Below are 20,269 nucleotides of genomic sequence, written 5' to 3'. Positions count from 1 at the left end.
CTGCCCTTTAAACATCCGTCTGTTTTCTTTGGAGATTGTGATATTCCATGCTTCCCAGTGGTATAGTGTGGGGAGAACATATATACACTAAATCTAACTGTTCTTACAAAGTATTGCCAAGTCCATGCAGAACTTACCTAATGAATAGATTAATTATTTGTAATGAAAATTTTTGGTAGTAGCACCCAAATCGGCTCAAATGCCTGATGATGTTGAAAAATAGCTTCATCTCCAGGTTTTTAAAATATTCCTCTCTCAGTCTTCTTCTCTACCAAAAAATATGCATTGTCAGTGAAGAAAGCCTTCGTTCTTTTTTGCCTCAAACCATCCCAATAATCACAAATCTCAAGATGGTAGAGTACAAAATTAGAGTTTTTAACGAATTGGCCAAATCCCCAGAGAATAAAATGGTTTCCTACATATTGTGAAGTAGTGACAAAAACATTGCCCTAGCATTTTGGATGAACCAGGAGCCCTGGATCCTAAACCTAGTCCCACTGGTCAATGGTCTTATGACTCGATGAAGTTCTTTTACCTCTATGACCCTCAACTTCCTTTTCCCTAAAAAGTGGATAATAATACCTCTCATGTCTTACCTTATAGAATTAAAGGAGGGGAAGCCTTCCCTAACCCCTCTTAATTCTAGTGCTTTCCCTCTGTTAACTATTTCCTATTTATCCTGTATATACGATAATATATATATATATATATATATATATATATATATATATATATATATATATATGCTTTGTCTATATTTGTTTGCATGTTGTCTCCCCAATTAGATTGTAACCTTCTTGAGGGCAGGGACTGTTTTTTGTCTCTTTTTATATCTCCAGCACTTAACACAGCGCCTGATACATTAATAATAAGGTACTTGGTGAATGCTGATTGAAGTCTTTTATAAATTGGCAAATATTATAATTAATAATGGTCATAGTAATTAAAAATAATGAGACTTATTGGGCCTATGTAGAAAATATACTATCCAGAGTTTTTCAAATAATATATTTCAATCACCAGTATATTCTAAATAACTATTATCATTAGAACGCTTCCTGGGACACTGAAAAGATCCTTGCCCAGGATCATGTAACTAGTAAATGTCTGAGGTAGGATTTTAATTCTTGACTATACATCCGGTGTTCTATTTGTCACACTATGCTGATGTGAACTACAATAATCAAGGGATGAAATCTCAGATACTTAAAATATTAAAATATCATTGTTATTGTTCATTTCAATCACGTCCAGCTCTTTGTGACCCCATTTTGAGATTTTCTTAGTAAAAATAGTGAAGTGGTTTGCCATTTCCTTCTCCAGCTCGTTTTATAGATGAGAACGCTGAGGCAGTTAAGTGACTTGCCCAGGGTCACATGGCTACTAAGTGTCTGAGGCTGGATTTGAACTCAGGAAGATGAGTCTCCCTGATTCCCAGGCCAGTACTCTATCCACTGTGCCAGGTACCTAGCCACCCTGAAATAACATATACATATGATTTTTTTAATGTTAAGCCAGATCCTGCTGAGGCTCTGTCTTTTACTGTCAATACACTCTGAGCATATCTCCTGCTCAGTGATATCAAAATGAATATTTTCTAACAATTGCTCTCTTTGATTGTATTTGTTACAAACTTAATGACCACAGGAGTAGTACCTTTGAATAATCTTGTCATCTTCCACCAGGAACTGCCTGAGAATGAGCTCCTCCACCCACCTCTGAGCATCTGTGTGGTAGACTGGAGGGCTTTTGGGAGGAGCACTCTTGTGGGCACCTACACTATCAACTGCCTCAAGCAATTTCTGTGCAAACCTGGGGATCTCCCAGCCTTGGTCTCTGAGGTAGATGCAGCCCAACAAGTTCAAGGTAAGGACTTCACTGGATACCAACTCCTTGAGGCCATGAGAACTGCTCCTATGGTAGCCTCCTTCAGTGGTGCCCTGGAGAGTGGGGCGGGGGGTGGGGGGAGTCCCATCTACTTCTGCTGATCATTTGTCCATTGCAAGGTCAAGTATTAGAGAAGAATTACAGTGGAGGACATAATAGATATGCTTCACCTTGAAGGTCTGGATTGTCTAATGTCATGAAATAATGACAGATTACATATTATCTTTGTCTTGGTTTCCATAGCATGGAGCAGGGGGAAAAGAAATCCCTTGAAATTATTCAAGGAACCAGGCAGTAGAGAAAACTAGCTTTGAAGCCATGTTTTCATATTACCTCTAGGATTGAAAACAAATTCTTTTTTTTTTTTTTGACATTTAAAGCTTTTCTCAGCCAAGCTCCAGTTTGACATTTCTTTAAAAACAAAACAAGATAAAAAACCAGATTTATTAACTTACATGATAAATCTTATAATGTTTTGCATCATTAAAATTTTTTTGAGTATTCAATATGCCCCATTTTGCTGTGATCATTTATTGTACATGATTGGCATTGAGTTTGCAATATTTTTGATACATACTCCTTAATTCATCTTCACAAAAACACATTTTAATCATATTAGAATCTATATGAACAAATCCTTCTACTAGGGATTTGTTCTGTGAAGTTTGGATCCACTCAAAAGGCTGCACTTGAAGACCTAGAGGGCCATATGGCCTCATGCTGCAGGTTCCCCACACCTGTTAGATATTAAGCATATCTTTGATATATGTGTTACCTTTAATAATAGCCCATAGATGCTCCTTTCTTTTTTAACCATATATTTACTTGTTTATTTATTTATCTATTTGCTTATTCATTCAGTTGTTTATTCATTTATGCATTTACTTATTGATTCATTTGTTCGTTTTCTGCAAGTGTTAATTTTCTCTCCCTTCCACTTTCCCCCCTCCAATTGAACAATAAAAATAAAATAAAAACTCTGGTAACAAATATGTATAGTCCAAAAAACAAAATTCCCACATTGACCATGTCCAAAAACCATGTATCTTATTCTCCACTTTAGTTCCTCACTTCTTTCTCACAATGTGGGTAAGTTTCATCTTCGGGCCCCTGGAATTTTTCCAGTCTGCCTCTTCATCACACTTATTTTTTTCCTTCATGTACTCTACTGCTCAGCCAAACTGGCCTTCTGAATCTCCCATCTCACTTCCCCCTCTTTGAATACTGATCTCCTTCAAAGGACAACTCAGATACTACCTCACATAGGAAGCCTTTCCTGATCTCTCCCAGCTACTGATGCCTCCCCACCTAACCCAAAGATCTTTATTTCGGACATGTTTTATGTATGCTTATCTGTCTGTATACATGTTCTCTCTCTCTCTCTCTCTCTCTCTCTCTCTCTCTCTCGTTCTCTCTCTCTCCACCCCCCTCCAATAGAATGGAAGCTCCCGTAAGAAGAAAATTATTTTATTTTTATCTCTGTGTCTCTAGTGTCTAGTTCAATGTCTGCTACACAGTAGGTGTTTAATGAATGCTTGTTAGTGACTGATTCCTGCAGTAATCTAGATCAGTCAGGCCAAAGCTATTTCTTTGGCATGAATAATCCAGATTCTTGTAGTTGCATAGACCCGCTTCTTAAATGATGGCAGTTCTGATTTTTCTCTCCCTTTGTTGTGTTTTGGGTTTCAGATGTACCTGATTTAGCAGCAGAGCCAGAACCACCTGAGTTACAAATCTCATCCCAGGACCCCCCACCAGATCACATCTATGTTCAGGTTGAGCAGCCACCCACTGTTGTACCAGACACAGCCCAGGTTCAGACAGCCAGCATGGCTGTCTATGACATTCCTGACTCCTCACCAATGCTGGAAGCGGAAATGAAGCCTGCCGTTTCTGAGCTACCAAAGGAAGAAAAAGCAAAGGTCAGAGTAGAATCTAGAGCTGGACCTGAGGGCTTGTACGGTCCAGTCCTTTCACCTTGTACTTGAAGAATCTAAAGGCCAGAGGGGGAAAGGAACTTTGATCAATCAACTAAGATGCCTTTTTCAACTGCCTACTATGCCCAAGGCACTGAAACTACAAATAAAACAAATGAGATAGCATCTACCCCCGAGGACCTTATATTCCTCTGGGGAGGAGGGAGGTGCTCTGACATTTCCACGGATGAGTAAATACAGGATATATACAAAGTAAATGCAAAGTGATTGGAGGGAAGGACACTACTAGCATAGAGAATAAGCAAAGATCTTTTTGAAAAGGTGGCATTTGAACTGAACTTTGAAGGGAACAAGGGGATCTAAGAGGAAGAAGGGCATTCTGGACATGAGACTCAGCCTGTGTATAAGCAAAGAGGTGGGAAATGTAGCATCGTGTGCAGGGAACAGCAAATAGAAGAGTCTGTCTGAAGTGTAGAGTGTATGGGGTGGGGAGTGGGTAAAAAAAATAAAGGCAGGATGAAATCAGATGGGGAAGGGCTTTAAATGCCATAATTTTTGCCATAATGCCATTTTTTTCCCTAAAGGCAAATGGGAACCATTAAAGTTCTTTGAGCATGGGGAGTAAAATGGCCAGACTAGACTTGGCCTGGGGACATGAGTGTTGAGAACTATCTAAGTCACTCATCTCATCTCAGGACCCCCCACCAGATCATATCTATACCTATACCTCTATCTCTATCTCTATCTATGTCTGCATCATCTATATCTATATCATCTGTATCTACATCTACATCTACATCTACATCTATATATCTATATCTATATCTATATCTATATCTATATCTATATTATCTATATCTCTATCTTTATCTCTATCTCTATGTCTATACCTATATATTATCTATGTCTATATCATCTATATCTATATCTGTTTCTATATCTCACCCATTCGTGATCGTTCCAGACTCACCCAAGGTCAGGCAGAAGAGATTCAAACCCATGATCTCTGACAATAAATCTCATGTTCTTTCCACTATACCACTAAGTCTTTACTCAATAATTTAATTCAATGAACGACTCCTATATGCCAGGCCCTGTGCTAAACACTGAGGATACAAATAGGAAAAAGAAAGAGAGGCCCTGTCCTTGGGGGAAGACAACACCCCAAAGGAAGCTGGAAAGGAGGCGGCCACCGTGGGGTACCTGGCACAGGGCATCACATTCTGTTGAGTCCAAATGGAGCAGAAATGCAGATAGGAAGAAGAAGAGTTAGCAACAACCTCTTTAGGTGAAGTTAATACGATTCGTTAATTATTAAGTCTCTACTTCAGGAAGGAAAAGATCATGGTTAAGGGCATCCTAATGCCTGGAAGCAGAGGATAAATTTAAAGCACAGTCACCGTATTACTATGGCTATTACTATAGCTAGCATTTCTATAATGCGTTAAGGTTTGAAAAGCTTTTATATGTTATCCCACTTGAGCCTCACAATACCCTGTCAGGTGGGTGCCATTGTTTTCCTTATTTTACAGATGAGGAAACTGAGGCACAGAGAAATTTAAGTGACTTGGCCAGGGTCACACAATTAGTAAGTACCTGAGGCGAGATTTGAACTCCAAGTCCAGCTCTCTCCTCACTGCTTCATCTAATATTCCTAAATTGCCCCAAGCAGAAGGAAAAAAAATCATTGCCATCATCAAAAAATATGGATTTTAGTCCCAGCTCTGCCAAATGCTAACTATGTGACCTTAAGCAAATCATTTGACCGCTTTAGGCCTCAGGTTCCTTATGAAATGAGGCAGTTGATTAGATAATCTCTGAGGTTCCTTCCCACCCTAAGAGACCACAGTTCTATAATTCAGTATGAATGAAACCTATACAATGAAGGTCATGGAGAAGGCTAACATGAACTCATATGCCAAATCGAGGAATGTAAGAAATGGGGCTTTTCCTGGAAGCTTAGAAGCAGACCTTTTCAATAAAGTGTTCATTTATATTGCAAGAAGGATATTTATGGAGTTTTTTATTCACGGGGTCCTGAGGGCAAATGTTTCAAGAAGGGTTTTAATTTTTTTTTAAGGTAGCCCAGACCTGAGATTTCATGAATATGGAGAATTATCAACATGGAAGATTCCCTATACTGATACAGATCTAGAAATTTCAGTAACTTGTAGCCTTAGAGAGTTATCAAGGACGCTGAAAAGTCCAGTGACACACAGGTAGTGAGGTCTGTCATCCTCTAGCATATATATCAAAGGCACCAGATCTTGGTGATTCCCAGGCTACAGTACTGTCTGCTATGTTCTGTTGCCTTTCCTTTACGAAAATTAATGGGTGATAATTAATGACTTACGTAAGGATATTGACTCCAAATCCAGTGTTCTTTCTATTAAACCATGGCTGCCTTTTGCCTCAAGACTTTCGACACTGACATAGGACTGCAGATTTGAAGCTTGAAGGGAACTTAAGGATCATCTAATCCAGGGGTGGGGAGCCCGCAGCCTGGAGGCCACATATGACCTTCTAGGTCCTCAAATGCAGCCCTTTGACTGAACAAATCTTTGTTCTGTGAAGTTTGGATTCAGTCAAAGGGCTGCACTTGAGGAGCTAAAGGCCACATGTGACCTCCAGGCCACAGGTTCCCCACCCCTGAAACCAATTCCCTCCAATCCAGTCCAATCAATATCTGTGTTCAATGCATTGTGCTAGGCACTCGGGATATAAATGCAAAATGAAAAACAGTCTCTTCCTTCACGTGTTTATATTATATTAGTAGAATAGGTTGACAGAGGCCAGGTGACTTGCTAATAGTCACACTGGTAATAAAATGGAAGATTCAGGATTTGAACCCAGGTCTTCTGGCTCCAAATATAGCACTTTGGATTATGGAAGTTAATTATGATCTATCACATATCATTCCTTGGTACCTTTGGGGTGCCTTTATTGAGTCAATCCTTCACAGCTCTCAACAGTTGTGGTGATAAATCTCACATCTAGCACAGCACCCTGACATATAGGTGCTTAAATAAAGCTTGCAGATTAATTGGTTGATTGCCCTTAACCATTCCTAACCACCTTCTTCCTTTTTATTCTCATCTGTTTGCACTTTCTCTCATTACCTACCAGCTGTACTCTCAGACTTTATGACATTTAAACCACCATGTCATCAGCTCCTGTGGGGGATGTGCTCCAGTTGATTGACATTCCCTTTATCCCTTGCCAGGATGCCAGGAAACATTCCAGGAGATCCACCAAAAGGAGAAAGAGGACCATAGCGGATGAGTCTGCAGAAAACGTTATCGATTGGTGGTCCAAGTATTATGCCTCCCTGGAGAAAGCATCAAAGGTACATTCCCTCAGATGTAAAAATATTTTGGCTTAGTGAGAGACCTTTGCTTTTGTCATATGCATGAAACTCAGACTTATTTTCCTTCACTGCTAACTCTAGAGTCATCCAAAAATAGAATGGGCTGGATTGGTAGATATTGGGTTTTACCCTACCAGATGTCTGTGGGCAAAGGCTAGATGGAAACTGGGCAGATGTGTTGTAGAGAGGATTCTTTTCCAGATAGGGTTGGACTAAAGAGCATCTAAGGTCCTTCTAACTTCGAGATTTTGTGATTCTATGATTTTCCATATTATGACACACTAGCATATGGAAAGAGGGCAAAGAAGGAAAAGATGTGACCCTCGTCACACATTCCTCCAACCACACACTAGACAAGTCATCTGTTCATCCATACCCTTGCCTTAACCATGTTCACATACACAGACAGAAGCATTCAAAAGCCAGCCATCTTTCTTACTTTCTCCACTACTGTCATCACTGCATGAGTTACTAATGTCAGTTGTTTTTATTATTATCACCTCTTTTCTCTACTCTTCTGACCAGAAAAGGACAGATGGCAGTGAGGAGACCAAAGATATCAAGATACACTCAAGGCATCTTCATGATGTATCAAGGTGTTCTGATGCTTTGGTTAGAAAACATTTTGTAAGAAAGATTTGAAAGAGGCTCCCGGGAAAGGAAACCTTTCTATGAAGACTATCCTCTTTTGGCAATGACTATGAGGGTGGTCCCCAGCCAGAGGGGGAAGGTAACTGTACCTAAGTGGTTCTTATTCTAAGTAAGTGAGTAAGGTTTCTTGGTGACAGATGAGATCCTTCTTTGATCATTTTGGTGTGGTTAACTCCCACCTCTTTGTAGTGGTATTACTCATTTGGCCTACTTGAACTTCAAATTTCTTTTTTGATACATGCTTAAAATAAAAACTCTTAGAAGAGATAGACCAAAAACCATTAGACTTGTACCCTTTAGCTGCCCGTAGTATACCTTGTGTAGGTAGAGGTTAAATACATTCAAGTGATGATGATAATGAGTAATCAGGATAATAATGAATTCTCTCTTTCTCTCTTCCTCTCCCTTCCCTTTCCCTTTCTCTTTTCTTGTCTCTTCCCTTTTCTTCTTTCTCCTCTCCTCTCCTCTCCTTTCTTTTCTCTCCTCTCCTCTTCTCCTTTCTCCTCTTCCCTCTTGCCTTCTTCTCTCCTTGCTCCTTAATTCACTCTCTATCTCTCTGTGTCTTTGTCTATTTGTCTGTCTCTCTCTCTTCCTCCCTCCTCCCTCCCTCCCTCACAGGAAAAAGAAAGAAAAGACAACAAAGGTAAGGAAACTTGGCGTAATGTACTTCGGGACAATTTGCTCACAAAATAAGGCCATTCTCAAAAGGGAGAATCATGGAGCATTATACTGGAAAGAATCTCAGGGATTTTTCCCAAGTCTCCCAAAGACTAAGGAGTGAGGACTGATGCCCAGAGATGGGAAATGACTTGCCCAAAGTCACACATCTAGTTGATGGCAGAGACAAGGCTAGAATGCAATTTTCTGATTCCCAGTCCAGTTCTTTTTACACTGGATCATGCCCAAGATAACCTTGAGCTCTGTTCTTCTTCCAGAACAGTGGAACCTGTGGATCAGAAAAAATATGGAACAATAAAATGGAAATCAATGAAATAAATTCAAAATTCAAAAGAAACAAATATGCTAAGGTCATAGATTTAGATAGTGCTGAGTTTGAAGTTTTATTTTTAAAATAAATCATTTTAGGATTAGTAACTCAATTTCACAAATACAGGGTATAGTAAATCTGATTTTCCCAAGGCTCTGCTTCTGGTGAACTAATGATGAACATCTCAGAGGGCAAGAGAGAAACCCATGATGGGTGTGAGCAGTTTGCAACCTGCTCACAAACAATGATGAATTCTGAAAAAGGATAGGAGTTAAAGGCATCATCTCAGAATTGTATGACAGGAAGAGAAGACAGGATGGTCATGTGGAGAGAACAAGGTATAACAAATGAATAGCCATAGTGCTCTACTTGTTTCTTCAGGATGTCAGAAGAAACTGAAGAAACCTTCCAGCAGATCAAGTACGAATCCCTTGTGGCTAACTTTTGGGAGAATATGCAGTGGAGTTACATAGATGATAAGTCATGGATAGGCTGTGATCTGTATTGGTGGAGGGAATCTCAAATCCATTTGACTTTTTAGCCTTATTTTATAGTACATTTGCCACTCGAGTGAGACAGACCTGGGAATTTCATCTGAGATCAGAATGAGTCAACAATAACGTTCAACGGTTAAAAAAAATAACAAAATAATAGGGATAGAGAATGGACCTCTTCATTGTTATAGAGAATTATTGAATAAAGAAACTCTGTCCACCAGTACGTCATCACTTTTTCAATAATTTATAGTCCTAGAGAGTTGTCTAGAACATTGAGAAGTAAACTGACTTGCCCAGGATCAAACAGCCAATATGTCAGAGCTGAGGTCTTCCTGACTCTGAGGTCAGCTCTCTTCCCACTATTATATGCCTGCTTATTAATTCAATGAAACTATATAAATATAAAATAAGTGTACATAATATTAATGTAAATTATGAATAACATAAATAAATTATGAGCCAGGTCATAGTCCAATTATATTCTACATTAATTAGCCAACATCTGCAATCTTGTACCTTGCAGAGGGTATCACACTTGACATAGGTCATTGATAAACTAAAAAGCGTCCAGAGAAGGAAGGCCAGAAGGGTGGTGAAAAGCCTAGAAACCAAGTCAGACAAGGACCTGAAGGAACTGAAGAAGAGAAGGCTTAGGGTGGGAATACAATATGATAGCTGTCTTAAGGATTTGAAGTGCTATGATGTAAGGAAAAGATTAAACCTATTCTGGATACCAGAATGGGAAAAAAAATAGTCTCAATGGGTAAAAGTTATAGGAAATTAGATTTTTGAGTCATTATGGAGTCATTATGGAGTTTTCTGGTAATTAGAGCCAAACAACAATGGAGTAAATTGTCTGAATCAGTAGTGAAGTCTCTATCACCGGAATTTATTTTGAAGATTCCTCGTTGATCTTTTCTCAGGATTATTGAAGCAATCCTACTTGAGTTAAGAGATTGTTCTTCTTGGTAGGTTGAAATGTTTTTGTTTGTGGATAGTTGTTAAGTTTGCAACAGAAAAAGAAATTTCAAAAGAAGATTGAGTTGATTAAATGATCATGTTGATTACACAATTATGAACTGACTTTGGGAAAGTCATTTCTTTGGGATTCAGTTCCCACCTCTATAAAATTAATTCTTAAACCCAGTTCATTCTGGATCTCATAAATTGGACAATAAGTCCCTGCCTTCTAGCACAGAGTGAATGTAAATACTAAATAGTAACTGGTTCTCTTTTGGCCAGGAACCCTGAGGGTCATCCCCTCCTAGTTTGATTTTTTTTTTTGAGTTTTGATTAAAGGGCCCAACCCTTGATTAACTTCTTAATGAGGCTATTCACTGAATGGGGCTTACCTCATTCAAAGTGAGAACCTGAAAAGACCTTAGCCTGAAAGGGCCGGAGGCTCCCAATCCACCTGGGCCATGTCCAGTAATCCTGGTGAATATCAGGCCACTGGACCCAGATGGCTCTGGAGGAGAAAGTGAGGCTGATGACCTTGCACAGCCCTCCCTCTCTCAAATCAAAGTCAACTGCAAGTCATTTCATCATTTCCCTGATGTCTTGATCCTCTTCAATAATGAAGGATGAACACAAGAAGAGGTCAAACTTGATGACCTCTAAGTTTCCATCCAGCTTTATAATTGTATGATTCTCTCTTTTCTTTTTGAACCTTAATACAAATGCCAGTTTTGCTATTGATTGATGTTCTCTGGGCCAGCCTCTACCTTCAGACAGTTTAGAAATGACATTCCATCAGGAAATATTAACACAATCATTTTGAAGAGAGGTACTGTGATTTCTTGGAGCTTCCACATTCTAAGAAAACTCAATATTAGACATTGGCAGAAATCATGCTGTTTTATACCATTCCCCTTTCCTATCAAACTTCAAATCCTCTTTGCAAATAGCCGTTCAACCTAGAAGTGAGTTATTGCGTTGAGTGTGGTGTCAGGCAGTTATTTTTACTTCTTGTGAGCTCCCTAAGGAATAGCAGACTGGTGACTTTTTGTGAGCTAGGAAATTTCCACAATCATTTTACAAGGTTACCTAAAGGTAAACAGAAAAGGTATTAGATCTAGTAGCTGAACAAAAATGGATAAGAGAGGATGAAGGATGGTTAATGAGTAATTAAACTTAGCTAGCTGTCATCAAGATCATCAGCAGTTGGAACAACCCCTGTGTGTTTGGCACAGGAAGTAGAATGGCCTGAGTCATCTTGGTCTCTCAGCATCATGGAGGGTGTGGAAAGAATGCTGCATTGGGAATTAGAAGATCTGGGCTCTAGCCTCAGCTCTGCTGCATATGAGCTATGTGACCTTAAAATCATTTCACCTCTCTGGTGGGCATGATGCGGGTAGTGGGCAAAATGGCCTCTCAGGTTGCTCTTGGGTCTAAGCTTCTGGAAGTCTATTCTAGTCTATCCTTGTGGAAGACAGTTTCATGTATTCCTGCAACAACCAATCATCAAAACATTTACCAAGTGAGTATGTTCCAGGCGTTGGACTAAGAACTTAGAAATATAAGGAATGTCTATGTTGTTATTTTAAAGGCATATGGGAAGGGGGGGGGTCATTATTAATTATACAGGGAAGGAAATGGAAGTGAGCTTCAAGGATTTGGAAGATGGAAGAAATTAGGAGGGGGAAGACAGGGCACTTGGGGTTAAGTGACTTGCCCAAGGTCACACAGCTAGTAAGTGTGTCAAGTGTCTGAGGCTGGATTTGAACTCAGGCCCTCCTGACTCCAGGGCTGGTACTCTATTCACTGCACCACCTAGCTTCCCCTAGATGGAGGAAATTAAAAGAGAAATGGAGGAGCAGGTATTTGTCCTCCAGTTCAATTAAACAACCATTGGTTAATCAACTCATGTGTGCCAGTCACTATGACAGTGCTGGGGACATAAAGACAAAAAAATGAAAACAGTTCCTGCCCTCAAGAAGCTTACATTCTTCTGGAGGATAAAAGATATTCACCCATCAGCCTAATGAGAAGGAATTTGAGGAGGGAGAGAGAACTTGCAACTGGGGGCATTTAGAGAAAGCCTCCCATAAAAAGGAGCCCTGAGCTGGTCCTGGAAGGAAAAGAATTCTGAAAGGTATAGATGAGAACAGAGGTGCCTTCTTTCCTGTCTAGAAGAATTAGAGATTTAAGTGTTATGAATGAATTTCCAGATACCAAAACAGAACAAGTGGTAGTGACTATAGAAGACACGCCAAAGAAGAAGAAAGATAAAATGTTCAAGAAGAAACCAAAGGAAGAAAACATATCAAACCTAGCTACCCTGAAGGTATGTGGTATGATATTTGCAACTAAATAGTGAAGACCATTGAGATGAGTCATTGATTAGTGTTCTGTTTGCATTTCTATTCTGAAGTCTAAGAACCTAAGGAAGTCCTTCCAGTATGTTGAGTAGATCCCTCATGGAGAATTTATGGAAAAATCACAGACAAGAATTGGGATGAGACAAGACAGGATAGGAAGCTGGGAACTGGCTGAGATTTGCATGAGTAAAGGGAATACCCATTCCAAATGAAATCATGGATTAATATTAAAAACAAGAGAGGCAACAACCTTTCGTTAAATTTGTTAGTGCTTGGCAATGAATGATAATTTGCTTGAATCTCATGGGTAAATGTCATGAAGCAGGAACCTTTTTCTAAATCAATATTTTCACATTTCACGTCTAAAATGAGCTAAAAGTAAACAAATGCTAATCCTTCACTATATAAGTATATATTGGACTCAGATGACTGAATTTGTAAGTGTTCTTCCATCCCTGATTTAGTTTATATGTAACCTTAAGAGCTGTGCATACACTTCCCCTGCATACATACAACATACATACTCACCAACCAGCTAAAGCCCAAACTCTAGCTGTTGCTAACTTTGGCAGACAAATTCTGACATAACAATAGCATTTCTATGCTTTCTTACATGTTGTTACAAGTGTGCAACACTGGACGTGTAATTTAAAGAGAGGGAGCAAAGCATAGTTGCAAAGGTTAGTCTCAGAGTCAGGATGACATAGGTTCAAATCCTGTCTCTGATGCTTGCTAACTTAATAGCTGTGAGCAGACACTTAATGTCTGAGACAAAAGCAACTCTTTGGAAAGACTACAATTTATAGATAGTTTGTGATCAACATTGCTAGAAGGAATTCCCAAACTAAAACATTACTAATTTCTCTCTTTCCTAAGGCACATTAAGTATTAAAATATTTAGGCTACTAAAGCTTAAAACTGCACTACTATTTGTGGGACATTTTGTGCATAATAAAAATATTCAAGGAAAAACCTCATATTTCTGGTCAGCCACTTATAAGTTACTCAAAGAATAATCTCTTGATTGAATTGGACTTAAATGTTGCTGCTAATGAATAACAGCCCATGAAATTCCCTCAGTAATCAGCAGGTTAGCTTCATGTAACTATTGTGAACAAGTCAACTTAAACATTAATTAAGCGCCCACTATCTACCAATGACTATAACAGGTATATATATATGAAAACAAAAATGAAACAATTATGCCCTCAATGGTGCAGTCTTAAAAAAGTAGCATATATCACCATACCAAAAAAAAATCTTAACCAAAAACCAACCCCAAATTCAAGAGGCCAGCCTTATTCTTTTAAAATGTCCAATCCTAGATTAAGAATTGCTACTCATGGAGAACCAGAAAGAGCTGACTCACACAAACTCAACAAGGAGATAAAGTCACTCCCTTAGCCCCTCTCCCCCTAACGCCACTGGTTAGTGGGTTACAATAGCATACAGGCTGACCTGCTGCTGACTGACAGCTCAGCTAGGCATTGACACAGAGCAAAAAAAAAATGCCAAAGAATTGTAGACACGTCCTCTTTCTCCTTCTCTCTCTATTGATTTAACACAAGACGACCCAGGGTACCCTGAGAAAATAGAGTAGATGCTCTATCTCGACAGAGGAGTACATTATGGCCACTCCTGACTGCTCAGATTTGGGCTTGTCTTTCACCACTTCAGAAGTTACTGGGTGTGTGGATTTGGGGTAGAGGTAGCAGCTGGGACCCCAAGTGGTTAGTGTTCCCCAATGCCCTCTTTGGTCTCAGTGTTCTGCTCTTCCATCACCTATCCTAGAGTAGACAAAGTGGTTCTATGGATAGCACCTAACCCTGGCCCAATCACTTACTTCAGCCTTGGTTCCCTCATCTACAAAATGGGGCTACCCATGGCATCTACCTCATCGGTTATTTTGTGGACCAAATGAGAGAGCGTATATAAAGTACTTTGTAAACTAAGGAAGTATGTAGATGCCAGCTATTACTATCCTTTTTCTACCCTTTCAAAAACTATGAATCAGATTCAGGTCTAGGAGAATGACCTTGGCTTGACAGGAATTTCTATTTTACTTGTGAAATTGTTCTTCAATCTTCCCTTCTCAACCAGAGTGTTCTCTCTTCTTCTTAAAGATATATGATGGAGATCTGGAGAGTGAATTTAGCAATTTTGAAGACTGGGTAAAAACCTTTGAGCTCTGCAGAGGCAAGTCCACAGAAGATGATCACAGTATCGATGGAGACAGAATAATAGGGAAATTCAAGGTGAGTCCAAATTCTATACTTGCTGGGGTACAATTTTCAAACCACATATTTCCCAGTTCATTGGTATTCCATGACTCTCAAAGAACACAATAGAAATGGGACAGGACATTGCTCAATACAGACCAATCTTCCTTACTCGAAAATAATTCAGTACGGTGGATTGATGGGTTAGAAATATTATCTTTACCTAAGAACAGCATATTCTGTGGGATCTGTTCCTAGGCTTATTGATTTAGAGCTAAGGGGACCTCCGAAGACACTAAGTCCAGCCCCCAATTTTTCAGTTGAGAAAGCTGAGACACAAAGAGGTTAGATGACTTGCCCAGTGTCACAATATTAGGAAGTTTCTGAGGCCAGATTTGAACTCAGGTCTTCCAAGACCAGTGATCTATCCAATTTGGCAAGCTGCCTCTCTTATTTTTTTAATATAAAAGATTATTTCATTAGTATGTTTATTCCCTCTATTTATGAAAATCTCAGCCATTCCTGTTTTGTCCCATTTGTCCCATTCTTGTCTATGATTTTTCCATAAATTCTCCATGAGGTATCTACCCAACCTACAGGGAGGACTTCCCTAAGTTCTCTTAATATCTCAGAGGTACAAATCTACCACCACTTAGGCTAGCCATCTGTTGTCTATTACATTTGAGAGCCATTGTGGCATAGGAGCTAGAGGACTAGACTTGGAAAGAGGAGACCCAGGCTTGAATCTTGCCACAGACACTGATTAACTGTGTAATCATGAGCAGGTCACTCAACCTCTCATAGCTTCATCTTCGTCACCTATAAAATGAGATTAAAAATACTTGCACCACCTACCTCACAAGGTCACTATAAGAAAAGTGCTTTCCTAACCTTAAAGCATTATTAAAACATGACGTGTCTTAAGGTATAAAGACATTTCTTAGGCAAAAGTGGCATACTAGAAAGAGTGTCAGACTTGGAGTCAGGGAGATATGAATTTAAATCTTGTCTCAGACGCTACTGTGTGATTCTTGGCAAATTACATAACTTCTCTCTGTGCTTCAATTTCCTGGCAAATGCAGATAATAATAGCACCCAAATCAGGGTTGTTACAATGACAGTGCTTTGCAAATTTTAAGTGCCGTATAAATTCTACCTATTAATATTTGTTACTGTTATTTATTCATCAAGCTAACCTTGTGTGTTTGTAGGGCTCCTTCTGCATTTACAAAAGTCCAGAAGATCCCGGCCTAGAGGATGGAGGGCAGCTTCGAATCCAGCAGGGGATTCCACCCAACCACTCTATCAATGTCCTGATCAGGGTGTATATTGTTGCTGTAAGTCAATCCTCTTCACTAGCACTGAAATGGGATGGGGTTGGGTCTTCAAAGATAGGTATTTCACTGGCTTTCCATAAGGACTGATTTTGAAAGTGCTTTCCAGGTAGAGTCAAGGGATGGTTCTGTGACACTGGTACATTCTCTGGCCCTCTCATTCTGCCCACTGTAGGTCCCCTGGCTGGTGAATAGAGGAAGACAATGAAATGTCTAGGGCAATGCTTCTTTTTTATTTTTTCATTTTTTTTAGGGCAGTGCTTCTTAAGCTATGGGTCGTGACTCCACAGTTTAAGAAGCACTGAAGCGGTTTAAATTTAAGAAGCCCTGGTCTAGGGCTTGAAAAGTATGTGTTGTTGGGTGAAAGAGAGCAGGAAGACATGAGTTGGAGTTGAAGGAATGGGAACTAAGAGTAGGAGACAACAAGCAAAAACAAAAATCCATCTATCTGCCTAAGCTGGAGCCATATCCTCCAGGAGATGGGGTTTGACAACCCCAACTCAATCCACTCCATCCTCTCTCATCTGATCTCTTGTACCACTTGTCAAGATTTCTCATTTTGCATTTATCAGTGTTAGTAAACCTTCCATAAATTCACATATTTCCTTGCTGAAACTGAGGCCAGGGACTATATCTGATGCTTAGTATTTCCCATAGGTATTTGTCTATTAATCACCTAATAATCGTATTTCCTAAAATGTGATCTAAGTTGTAGGGGGTGGAGAGTGTTTTTCACCCAGCAAACTACCTGTTACTGCAGGTTGCTTTATCAAGGGCTTTGGTCTATCTGACCATAAAAAAGAGGTCCAATCTTGGGTGCCATACTCTGTTTATAGACAGACATTTCTGACCTCCATGTAGTAGTGACCAGAGCCTAGGTGATTACCATGACCCATGATTTGTTACATTCCACCTACTACAGAAAAATCCTCCCACTGGGGAAACACCTCCTCCTCCTCCTCCTCTTCCTTCTTCTTCTTCCTCCTCCTTTTCTTCCTCCTCTTCCTCTTCTTTTTCTTTCATTATTATTGTATTAGGAACAAAAAATAGATCATTCTTTGCTATTGAACTGATCCCATATCTTTTTTGCCATTGTGTATATTAATAGGCAATTTTACAGAGATGATTGAAGTAGATTGGTGCCAGATTGGATAGAGTACTGAACCCAGAATTGGGAAGCTTGAGTTCAAACCCAGTCTCAAATATTTACTAGCTGTGTGACCTTAAGCAAGTCACTAACTTCTCTCAGCCTCAGTGTCCTCATCTGTAAAGTGGAGATAATAATAACTCCTACCTCATACGGTTGTAGATAATACATGTAAAACACTTTACAATCCTTAAAGTACAATGTAAATGTTAGCTATCATTTTCAGACAGGTACAAGTTGGATGATATAGCCTCTGAAAGCCCTTTCAACTCAAATTCTGGGATTTTAAAAATAGTCATTACTGATGTACTTTTATCCTGAATGGATTCTTTGGCTGCGTCTCAAAAGTTTTTGTATGTTGTCTCTTTGTTGTCATTTTCTTGGGTGAAATTATTATCACTGTGATTTGTTCCTTACTGGATTTTTTCCAAAAGAAAAATTATTGATGTGTGATTAACTTTTTCAAAAAAAAATTACATGATTAAATTTCTCTTCACATTTTGTTTTACTATTATAATTTTAATGGGAATAATTACATAATGTGGATGTTTCAAGGGATAAAATATAGTGCAGAGCATTGGCTGAAAGTCATGAGCCCTGAGTAGATAGGCCTAGTTCTGCCATTTGCTGGTATGATACTAGCCATTCTCCTAGTTACTTATAATGTATTCTTGGACAAGTCTTTTTCTGGGCAGCAGCTTCCTCATCTGTAAAAGGCAGGGGTTGCACTAGATGATCCCTAAATCCCTCCCACTTCCACATCTTTGGTCCTAGGATCATTGTCACTGTTTATCGAGGGCCGATTATGTGAAAGGTAGAATATTCAGAGCTATGAAGACACAAAGATGAATGAGATGCTGTCCCTGCCTATTGGCTGATAATATAATAGAAGAGCCAAGAAACCCAGAAGAAGAAATAACTAAAGACCCTTAGGTTCCAAACTGTAAATGACAAATGAATGATATTGATAATAAGCACTGCAGGAATTCAGAGGAGCGAGAGGCCCCTGTGGTCCAGGGCAGTTAGATTTATCTGAAGGAACTAGTGATGTTTATTCTGGGGAAGAGAAGATTTAAGGGCAATACAATGACTGTCTTAAGGTATTTAAAGGGCTCTCTAATGGAGGAGGGATTAGCCTGGTAATGCTGGGCCCCAGAGGCAAGAACTGGGAGGAATAGGTGCCTGTTGCAGCTAGGTGGTACGGTGGATAGAGTACTGGACTCTGGAGTCATGAAGACCTCAGTTCGGATCCTGCCTCAAATATTTACTAGCTTAGAGATCTGGGCAAGTCACTTAACCACTGTTTGCTTCAGTTTCTCATCTGTAAAATAGGCATATTAATCACACCTTCCTCACAGGGTGAGATCATATTTGTAAAACACTTTTTAGACCTTAAAGTACCAGGTAAGTGTTAGCTATTATTATAAAATTTCAGAGGCGGGTTTGGTCTTGAAATCTAGAATTAAACAACTAGCAATTAGAGCTCTCCAGAGATGTAGCGGAGTGCCTTGTACCACAGTGAGTTCCCCTTCAATTAAGGTCTTTAACAATGACAACAACAATAATGAATATTTTTACAGCTAGCATTTATAGGGCACTTTGTCGCTTGCAAATGATTTTATGTATGTTATCTTATTTGATCCTCAAGCAACCTTGTGAGGTAGGTGTGACTCATACTCCCATTTTACAGATTGGAGACTGAAGGAGACAGGTCTCCCAGCTAATAAGTATTTGAGGCAGGATTTGAACTCAGGTATTTATGGTTTCATGTTCTCCAGCCAGGGCACCATCCTGCTGCCTAATTATCATAATGATCAGCATTTACAAATCTCTTTAAAGCTTTCAAAGCATTTTATATATATTATCTTGTCTGATCCTTACAGATATGTAAGGCATGTTCTGTTACTGTCTCTATTTTACAGATGAGAAAACTGAGGCTCAAAGAGGCTAGTGACTTACCCAGGGTAATACAACTAGATTCAGTTGATAAACATTTAAGAACCTGCTATGTGCCATGCACTGATCTGAACATCGATCTTCTTGACTCCAAGTCCAACTCACCACTGTGCCACCTAGCAGTTTCAAGTGAAGGCTGGCTCATCACTTGTTGGACATGCTGTAAAAAGATTGCTGTTCAGTTACAGGTTGAACAAGATAATCTCTACGGATCCCTCTTAGTGCTGAGATTCTGGGATTTTGAGAGCTAATCCAATTCCTTTGGCCAAGGAGGGGTTTTTGTGAATAGTTGCATAAGGAAGTCTGAAAGGAAGAGGTATTTTCTTGATCTGGGTCTTGCAGGACAGAGTTTAGATAAGAGGAAGGCAATAGTGAAGGGGTTCCAGGTGTGAAAAATAGGAATGTAAAAAGACAGGTGGTGATTGAAGCATTTTGTGACACTGTTGTTGGTACTTTCGTTCAATTCCCCACCACTCAAACTAAGCTTTAGTCCTCATAGGCTCTCATCTGCCAGCCAGGGCTCTCTCCATATCTCTTATACTGTCACCTCAGAAACTACAGACAGAACATCGCTGAGCCACCCAATGAAAACTTCCGTCTGACCAGATGGATGGGTAAATGAATGGGAGCTTTGTCCACCTGGATGAAAATGGACTACCGAAAAATAAGAAAGCCATGGGAGCTGCAAATCACTCTAATAAAAAATTAGTAAGTGATTAAAAGGATGTTTTTTCTCCTCAGGCATTTAACCTCAGCCCAGCTGATCCAGATGGTAAATCTGATCCCTATATTGTACTAACCCTTGGCAAAACTGAAATTAAGGACCGGGACAAATATATCCCCAAACAACTTAACCCGGTATTTGGAAGGTCAGTGACTCTGTTTTGACTTCCCTATGGTGTTCTGTCTAAGTTTGTCTTTATTAGGTTATGGATTGCTAGTATGTGACACACTGGTGTGCATGGG

General features: G+C 39.5%; 1 protein-coding gene across 1 annotated transcript in view; it reads left to right on the top strand.

The window, feature by feature from the left end:
* The window catches only part of FER1L6 (fer-1 like family member 6), a 205,173-nt gene that overhangs the window by 129,194 nt on the left and 55,710 nt on the right, over positions 1–20,269 (top strand). Inside the window, exons 24-31 of the mRNA XM_036739631.1 lie at positions 1,686–1,866; positions 3,577–3,809; positions 7,048–7,170; positions 8,461–8,485; positions 12,498–12,613; positions 14,771–14,902; positions 16,078–16,203; positions 20,045–20,172. Coding sequence (XP_036595526.1) covers positions 1,686–1,866; positions 3,577–3,809; positions 7,048–7,170; positions 8,461–8,485; positions 12,498–12,613; positions 14,771–14,902; positions 16,078–16,203; positions 20,045–20,172 — 1,064 coding nt within the window. The remainder of the gene's footprint in view (positions 1–1,685; positions 1,867–3,576; positions 3,810–7,047; positions 7,171–8,460; positions 8,486–12,497; positions 12,614–14,770; positions 14,903–16,077; positions 16,204–20,044; positions 20,173–20,269) is intronic.

The sequence above is a fragment of the Trichosurus vulpecula genome, chromosome 1, assembly GCF_011100635.1.
Source record: "Trichosurus vulpecula isolate mTriVul1 chromosome 1, mTriVul1.pri, whole genome shotgun sequence".
NCBI classification, from domain to species: domain Eukaryota; kingdom Metazoa; phylum Chordata; class Mammalia; order Diprotodontia; family Phalangeridae; genus Trichosurus; species Trichosurus vulpecula.
This window is presented reverse-complemented; position numbering and strand designations above follow the sequence as displayed.